Source organism: Pseudonaja textilis, chromosome 1, assembly GCF_049901715.1.
Source record: "Pseudonaja textilis isolate UNSWEBS1 chromosome 1, rPseTex1.2, whole genome shotgun sequence".
NCBI lineage: Eukaryota > Metazoa > Chordata > Lepidosauria > Squamata > Elapidae > Pseudonaja > Pseudonaja textilis.
In genome coordinates, this window is record NC_141990.1 from 194284879 (window position 1) to 194294184 (window position 9306).

General features: G+C 38.1%; 1 protein-coding gene across 3 annotated transcripts in view; it reads left to right on the forward strand.

Annotated features, from left to right (window-relative positions):
- Nucleotides 1-8278, forward strand: part of PLA2R1 (phospholipase A2 receptor 1) — a 64913-nt gene extending 56635 nt beyond the window's left edge. For 2 of the 3 annotated variants that reach the window (XM_026697264.2, XM_087920100.1), the window contains 6 exons: nt 776-944; nt 1272-1412; nt 3905-4021; nt 5469-5645; nt 7251-7283; nt 7376-8278. In XM_026697264.2, the coding sequence (XP_026553049.2) occupies nt 776-944; nt 1272-1412; nt 3905-4021; nt 5469-5645; nt 7251-7283; nt 7376-7593 (855 nt within the window). In that variant the 3' untranslated portion in view covers nt 7594-8278. Of the gene's footprint in view, nt 1-775; nt 945-1271; nt 1413-3904; nt 4022-5468; nt 5646-7250; nt 7284-7375 lie in introns of those variants that run through there. The other variant, XM_087920101.1, reaches the window with a different exon arrangement.
- The last annotated feature ends 1028 nt before the right edge of the window (nt 8279-9306 follow it).

Sequence of the window (9306 nt, forward strand, 5' to 3'; positions counted from 1 at the left end):
GATTTCTCGATTCCTTGATATGCTGTAACATCCATGAAAACCGAACCTTAAAAATAATTTGATCACACTTCATGTTTGTCAATGTCTTTGTTTCTCATTATATATTGAAAAACATTTCAGTTTTAAAATGGGAAAGGCCTCACTTCATCGATAACACTGTCTTTTGTAGGCAAGAAACGGAACGTTCCTGTTTGAAACCTCAGTATTGGCAAGAGAAAGAAGGTTCAATGATAGGATAAAGCAGCTTCCTTTTTAAAAAAATGAATGATCAGTAGTTTTCTGTGAATATTAAACAGGGAAAATAACTTTTCTAAACATTTACATCCCTTTCTTGGAAAGGAGAGTGAATAAAGTATATTAATTCCAAGTAAGTAGTAAAAAGACAAGCTTGGTATAGATGCTTGGCTTAAAAAAAAAAGGTTCATGTGAAATCTCCTTTAGAAGCTGTTTTATGGAGTAATAGACCCTTGGCTCCTGCTTCAAAAAAAGCAAAGCAGGCACAGTGCTTCATCTCATGTTGCTCTTAAGCTTCTTATCTGGCAGCTCTATTAACTGGAAGAGGCTTTAGAAAATGTTCTGAAGTCTCTTCCAGATAACTGGAACTACTGGACAAGCAAGACCAGATTGGTTTACTCAAGACTTTTAAATCGCTCCTCTCTTTAAGCAGAATGGTTTCATTTCTGTAGCATGAAGTACCTCATCAAATTGTAGTTGCTGCATAAAAGCCTCTTGAGTTAATAACCGGCAGAGACCAGTCAAATGTTTCTTTTGGCAGAATGGCCTTCACTTTGAGTGGTCAGATGGCACCAGGCCTTTTTTTACATTTTGGGAAGAAGAGGAAAGACGAAGTTTGGGACACTGTGTTTACATTGATATTAATGGACATTGGAAAAATACTGACTGTGAAGAGCTTTTGAATGGTGCAGTTTGCCATATTTCACCAAGTAAGTTGGCTCTTACGTTAAACATGGAAACGCTTTTGATAAAGATAACCCACTTTGGCTTATTTGAAAGTCACAATTGAATCAGGGATATTAAAAATTAGGTAATGCTTGAAGATTTGGAGGGAGTGGGATTCATTAGAACACAAGATAATAGCAGAGTTGCCCAATTTTCTGCCAATACCAAGGCGCAGGTTATACAAAATCGCAGTTGACATTAAAATCATGTGGTTCAACAAATTAAGTTTTAAAAACGCAAACTTTATGAACAAAGGCGATGTTTGTGATAATGCAGAAAAAAAAAATGCTTCCACTTGTTCCTCTTGTCAGAGAAGAAATCAATGGAAAATAAGGAACTGTGTGATGAAAAGACCGTACCTTGGATAAGGTTTAACAGTAATTGCTACAGCTTCTCCACTGTTTTTGAGAATCTGAACTTTTATGAAGCATTGGAGTTTTGCAAAAGACAAGGTAAGAAGCTTTTAAATTTGTGGCCGAGCGCTGTCGATTGCCTATCCAGCACCCTTGGTTTGTTTCTTCTGTTATTTTTCATCTACTACTTTTGTATGTCATTAAGCCATTTAGAATGGAGTAACATAGAAATATCCATAAGAAACAAATATATACTGATAATTATATTCCTCAAAGCTACTAAGTTATAGCATAAAAAAGTCGGCTTGAATAAAGTGCCTTTAAAAGGCTCAAGAAAAAGTTGGCTAGATTGTCCAAAGGGCAGTAAGAGATAAAAGCACATCTCTCTGGTTACAGCACTCCATCTGTGTGTACAGCATATAGGATGGTGTATCTACAGAATTTTATCTGTAGAGTTCCATACCAGTGGTGCAACTAATGAGAAGACCATTTCCCTTTTGGAAGTTCCCCATTGGAAGTTCCCCATTGAAAATCTTAATATACAGGCAGAGGTAACTGGTTTTTCATATAAAATGTGCTCCTAAACCATGAGCAAATCTAATGTGTTAAATAAATTGCCCCTGGAAAAACTTGGGAGCCATTGAATTTGGAGTGACATAGTTATGATTATAATTTCCCTATCTAATAACAGGTTATTAACAATCTGTTAATAACAAACTACTTAAAAACAGCATTAAATAATGCAACGGAAATTTCAATCTGATACTAAAGCTAAAATTTTAAATCCTTCTCTGGGCTGGAATTCTTGCTTTCAGCTGTGCTGGATGATGAAGTCTGGAAAATTCCCTAAGATGAAAAGGCTTTCTTAGAAAAGAGAAGCTCATCTTTTATTTTTATTTAGCTTTTACTGAGCAATTGCAATAAACTCTTTTTTAGTCCATTTTAATCCAGACAGAGGAATTTTATGTAGTTTCTTTTGACATATCAAGATCCTAATATAACTCTTACTGTTGTGAAGTTTGTAATGGAAGCCAGTCGAATTCTTGCATTACTAATAGCCAAGTTGACTAAGCATAATCACAGAGCCTTTTTATTACATATGTAACATGTTCCCTTTTTATTTTTGGTTGTTGTTTATTTTTGTCTCTGATGCATAATAAAGATACATGACTTGGGCTAGAAGATATCAAGGTAGGCCCCGGGGCATTTCTCTCCAATGAGATATTTTTTTCCCCATGACTCTCCATTGCAGTTGGGGAACGTGTAGGAAGGCCTTGGTGAAAAGCTTGTGAAAGCAAGTACTTATTAGATCCTGTCTGGGAAGATAGTTTAAAATCAGTAAGGGTTTTCAGTGCAGGCCTGAATTTGGAGGATAGCTACAATCATTGAGGGAGAAAAAAGGCAGGGCATCCGTGCATTCCAGTTCCCACTCCTTGAGGTCTTCCTGGAAATGCTTGGCAGAGAAAGCCTGGTAGGGATACCAGCTAATAGGGATTTACAATTAATGGCTCCCAGGAGGCGGGCCTCTTCTGTTGTGGCATCTTCCTTACGGAATATCTCTCTATCTCTCTCTCTCACACACACACACACACACACACACACACACACACAGAGTCAGGTTAGTTCCATCCCAGCTACCATTTCAGAAGTTCCTTAAAATCTGATTATGACACCAGGCCTGGTGGAATCCCAGGGAATCCGGATTCATTCTTAGATGGCTCCACTATGGTTGATTTTTTTTGCTCTCTCTGCGTGGTTTGTATATTTTGAATGTTTTACAGTATCTTCTTTTTAATTTTTGTTGATTAGAGTTTATTTTATGCCACCTTTATTACATTATAAGAAACTAAAAGCAGCAAACATACTTAACATCCCTTCTTCCTCCTCGTTTGCCCACAACCACCACCTTGTGAGATCGGTTGGGCTGAAAAAGAGAAGGACTGGCCCAAAGTCACCCAAATAGCTTTCGTGCCTAAGGCAAGGGTAAAACAAGACAGTCTTCTGATTTGTAGGCCTTGGGCATAAACTACTACACCAAACTGTGTTTCAATAATCTTAATAAAGTATTTTTATATTTTTATGAGTGTTTTTATGTGTCTGGCTTTATTAATTCTTATACACCACCCAGACTCGCTTTTAATGAGATGGCGGCTGTATAAATCTGATAAAGACAGAAATAAATAAAAATAAAAGGTCTTCTTAGTAGTTGTGCCCTGGTTATGGACCAATCTTTTTAGGCACAATTGCCTATCCATAGCATTTTTGTATTCAATGCTGGGAGGAAAAAGTGATTTCCCCCAGATTTTTTAGTTTTGGGGTTGTTTTTTTTTTTTTAAATGGTTCTTGTACTGCTATTCTTCTGTGCCTCTGGATTTGCTTTTTTGACTATTTTAAATTGTAGATTTTACATTGTGTTTGTTTAATTTGGCTGTTTTATAATCTTAATCCAGAAATCTTTCAGCAAATTGATTAAATGCATAATGTGGGAATTCTGCTCTTTAAAGTAAATTCTAAATAAACCTAAAATCTTACATGAGCATACTTTTATATTCTAAGTATATTTACTTAATGATACACCTGTTCATTTTCAGGTTCTAATCTTCTAACAATCAAAGGCAGAGATGAAAATATTTTTCTTTTAGAAGAACTACATTCTTTTGGCTCTTTGGTTGAAATGATTTGGTTGAATACTCACTTCCTTATGGATAGTAAGTAAACAGAAGTCAGGAAAGAAGTCACATCCAACTATTTGAAATTTTGGCACAGAGCATATATATGTAATTTCTTTGGTAGTTAAAATAAGCCGGGCCACCAATTAAACAACATGCAAATGATATGTGTTTTACTTTATATTCTGATTGTAAGTCCCCTTAGTTCCTACTGCATTTTCAGTTTTGTAATGGGCTAAGCATTTTGTTTGCTCATCAGCCTTCCATCCTTCCAAGGTCGGTAAAATGAGGACCCAGATTGTTGGGGGCAATATGCTGACTTTGTAAACCACTTAGAGAGGGATGTAATGCCCTGTGAAGCAGTACATAAGTCAAAGTGCTGTTGCTATAGCTATTACCACTTTCTTATTATTCTGTGGAAAGGAAGCCAGTTTTATTTAGCTGTCTCTACTCTTTTTTTTCTCTCCTCATGAACCTTTGACATGCTTTCACTTCTAACAAAGTTTGGAAGCATGTGTGCAATAAACTAGTCCCCATACTTTATTACATTTATATTGCACCTTTTAAACAGGAACTCAAGGTGATATGCAGAATTCTCCCTCTTAGTTTCCCTATGTTCCATCCTTATAACTCTGCTAAGTATCTTGGGCTGAGAAAGAGAGAGAACCATCATTCTCTTAGCTTACTAGCACTTAGATCCCTCTACTTTTAACCCTGTGCTTTAACCATTATCCCACATTAGCTCTCTTTGCAGCTTTGTTAGGACCAACATTCTTTGTCTATATATCCCATGTTTAAATGTACAATGAAAATATTTACAAATTCATCTGGTTCATAAAAGAGCTCTGAGATTTTTTTAAAAGTTGTTTAATATAAGACAAGAAGATGCATAATTAGAAATCCATTTAGATATTTACAGGCTGTTTCATTCTGCATAAAGGTTTAAGGGATGACACACAGAAGTATTTTGAAGGAATAGAGAGGAATAGCAATACCTCTGAAGTAAAGATTAATTTGAACCTAAATTGAGTGCATTAGTTTTTCATTGTTTACTTTGCAATCTACTTCCTCCAAAACACTCTGAATAGCTTGCAAAATATCTATAATTTCATGTTGTAAAAAGAGAACATAGATAGGCAGCTCCCAAGTAAATTGCATTTTCATAAACATTTAATGACTTATTCTAGATAATACTGTATGAGGAGAAATAGCTTGCAGTTATGATGCATGATCTTCCTTGAAGATTAACTAGAGCAAGAAGGACACTCCCCTAATTTCCGAAGCTGCAGGACTGTTTAATTTTAGAATAAATAAAGATGCAAACGTAGTAGTTCGTTCACAAATATTTCCTCTCAAATCCATATAGGGATGTAAGATATAAGAAAATACCAGGGATGGGAAGATATAATAAATAGAATTGTGAGGTCTTATGCATGGATTCTGGAGTCTCCCAACTTTTTAGTAACGTCACTAATGTTGCCCTTAGATGCTACGTTAATATGGTTTGATGGCTCTCCAGTTCAGTATTCAAACTGGGGCACTGTGGAGACTGAGGTGGGTCAATGGACAGGAAACAGCTGCATTGTCTTGACAACTGCAGATGGCGTCTGGAAGTTAGTACCCTGTCATGAGAAAAAAGGATTTGTATGTAAAGCCAACACAGGTATGAACCTCTGTTTAAAGGATATATGACTACAATTTCTCTTCTTACATTCTAATCGAAGGGTAGGAAACCCGTAAGCCCCACATTGTTGTTTAAACATTAACTCTTTCTTCTGTGCAAACATGGACCTAGCTGGGCCAAAAGCAAACTATCTGCAGCCACCAGTCCCTAGAGGGGGATAAAACATTTGGGACCTCTTAAGGAATTTGGACTTCTAAAAAAAGACATGAATGTCATAAGGTTTGCAAAGATTCCAACTACAACTAATGAAAATTCAGTGAGGCTGATGTTTATCATTTGGACATAGATACTTTATGGGGGGAAATGCTGTAGGTGGGATATACCTCATTCCACATTTGAAAGCATGAATTGGACGGGGGTTTTCCTATGTCATTTCACTAAATTAAAAAAACAAACCTGTGCATGAATCAGCTGATAATTGAACAAAAAATATTGCTATCTTACTCCTAGGCAATTCCCTTTCAAACCCACTACTTTTGGATATTATTTTGGCCAAAATTAGTGGCAACTATTTTTATTCTAAATAATACACTCACAAAAGGAAAAGCTATAAATATTTATACCCATTGAACACTATATACTGAATAAAATCATCAGAAAAAAAATCCTTAAACTTGATGATTTGTTCAAGTAAACTGTTGATGTTATTATCGAACCAAAGCTGTTTAACATTCATATTTTTCATAGGAAATAAATTTAGCTTAAGGGGAACATCTAAATATAATTATTAAATCTAAGACAGTCATTCTTTTGAGGCTGATAGGCACATTTTAAAGTTTTGGAGAAATATAAAATAACTGCAAATAGGAGTTGGGGATTGGGTTTGCTTGTTCACAGAATAGTTGCTGTGGTGTGCAGAAAAGAAATAGTTATTTATCAGAGGATAAACTCTGGATGCTTCTTGACTTCTCTCGTATAATTCAACATGACGTTTTGTATGATTCCATCTTTTGACATTTTTTTTCTAGGCTGTGAAATGCAGTTCTAAGTAAAACTACCATTTGTGATGTTTAAGAATGCCTATCAAGAATCTAGATACAAATGCACTTACACTTTTATTTCATGTATCGGTTTTTTTTTAATAAAATATCTTTTAAAAATAATTAAATCAGGCACCCAACAGGTTCTTAGGACCGGTGCAACCACAGTGCTTCCTCCTACTGTGTTTCTCATATAATAAGGCCAGGTCTTTTTTTTTTTTTTGAGCCCCCCCAAAATGGCTAGGCCATCTTTTCTGGGGTTACTTAATTCCCCCCCTTGCATCTTCGGGCAGGCGGGCAGTGACAGCTTGGATGTTGACCTCGGCATTGGTGGGGCACTTCGTATTGGGGTCAACGCAGGCAGCACCATATCCGGGTGTGCCACAAAAGTACTTCCTAATGGCAAGTCCCGCCCCACCATTCCCCCCCATTTTGCATGTTTTAATATAGGCCTTAATTTGGGGCGGAGGGGCTTAATTTCATTTCATGCCTATAAAACATGCTGGGACTTCCTATTGGGGGAGGCCGTATTGCTGGAGAAACAGGGTAGCTACATTGCTCCTATCTCTAACCATGAAGTAGTTAATTATACATTATTTTTCAGATTTTCAAGAGACCACAGTACCAGCAGTGAAAGGTATGCGACATCACTTTCCCATATTTTAATTTCTAAACATAAAGCTAAAACTGTTACTATCAAGTTTTTTCTTTCTCGCTCTCTTTTTCAAGGATCATACCATACGACATTCGTCCTAGTGATATTATCTGCATTGCTGATAGCTGTTAGTGCTATAGCGACTTGTTTGTGGTGTTCACCAAGGCCTAGTCGGATATCTGGAACTATCACGTGCTTCAGAAATGATTGCCTTAAAGAAGCTCACTCTGAAGTTCCTGTTGCCGAAGAAACCATTCTCATTTCCAACCTGGAGAGGAATGATGTCCTTTAATGCAACCTCCTCATTCATTTAATAAAACTAATGCTGCTGCAAATGGGCACCCATCTTTGTAAACAAGAATAATTTCATAAACGGATTACGTCATATGGCTACACATAGGCATTTCCCTCTCTCCAAATTTAAGGTAGTCCAATTTTTTTTTTTAATGGAACAAGATCTGCAATAAGACTCAATTAAGACCCATCTGAACGCAGGACAATAAGCAGTGGATGGAAACTAACCAAAGAGAGATCCAACCTAGAACTGAGAAGGAATGTTTCTAACAGTGAGAAAAAATTAATCGGTGGAGCAGCTTTCTTCCAGACATTGTGAGTGCGCCAACTGGAGGTTTCTAAGAAGAGACTGTGTGGAATGGTATGGGGATTCCTGCCTGAACAAGGGGCTGGACTAGAAGACCTCCAAGGTCCCTCCAACTCTGTTATTCTATTATTCATTTGTGTTCGTTCTTGTTTACTATTGAAGCTGGTACCCCCGGAACATGTCCATCTATGATGCTCATTTCAGTTAAATCAAATCCTATTATTGTCCAGTAAAAATGTTTTCCAGGTTCTGGACCAAGGAGAAGTCAACCTGCCCTCCTCTTTTCTTTTGTCCCTTCCACTTTTTGAAAAGCTAAAATAAAACATTCACTAGGCCAGTTCAGCCCTTAGTTTGTAATTTTGCAACGATGCATTAGAAACAAAAAAAAAAAATCTAATTAACTCTGAAAATTTTAAAGCTATTAGTCTGTAGAGATTCTCAGTCATCCAGGTCATGATTGTCCCAAAGGGGGACAATCCTGCTTTTTCAGTAGGCAACTGGACTGTTTTTTTTTCCTTTGAAGACATTTTGTTTCTCATCCAAGAAGCTGCTTCTGCTCTGACTGGATGGTGGGGAATAGAAGGATTTATATTCCTTGCAGACAGCTGGTAATCTGCATCCTTTTGGGTTGTTGAAACACTTGGAGGTTTATCTATGTCCTCCGGATCACCTGAGTAGTGCTGCTGGTTCCTGCAATCTGTAATTCTTTCCTCTGGAAATCCATTCCTACTCCCACACCATTCAAAGGGTGTTCATCCCAAATTGTATGGCTAAAAGTCTGTAGAGATTCTCAGTCATCCAGGTCATGGTTGTCCCAAAGGGGCTTTTTCAGGAGGCAACTGGACTTTCTGGTTTTTTCTTTTGAAGACATTTCACTTCTCATCTAAGAAACTTCTTCAGCTCTGACAGGATAGTGAGGAATGGAAGGATTTGTATTCCTTCCAAGTGCTTCAACGACCCTTTAAAACAGTGGTTCCCAAAGTGGGCGGTACCACCCCTGGGGGGCGGTGGGATGCCTTAGGGGGTGCTAAGAAGCAAGGGGGGGGCGTTCGAGGTGCCAGCCCCATAGGGTCACCCCATTGATTGTTGCACTGCTCCGGAGCCGGCACCTCGAATGCAGCAGCTCCGATGCACCGCTCCAGTGCAACAGTCAATGGCATCTGTGGATCACCTAGGGGGAGGTAGAGGAAGGGGGGCTTTGAACACATGCCCAATATCCAGGATAACGCTCAGCCAAGCCCGTCTCTTTGTAGTTCCCGTGCCTGACAGCAAGTTCACAGGCTGCCCCTCCCACCAGGGATCAGCCTTCCAAGCTGCCCCCCTAAGGCACTCACGTCGTAGAGGCCGGTGCTGTTCCCTCCTTCTGGAGCAGGGTAGGATTGAGAAAGCCCAGGGCAGACAGCT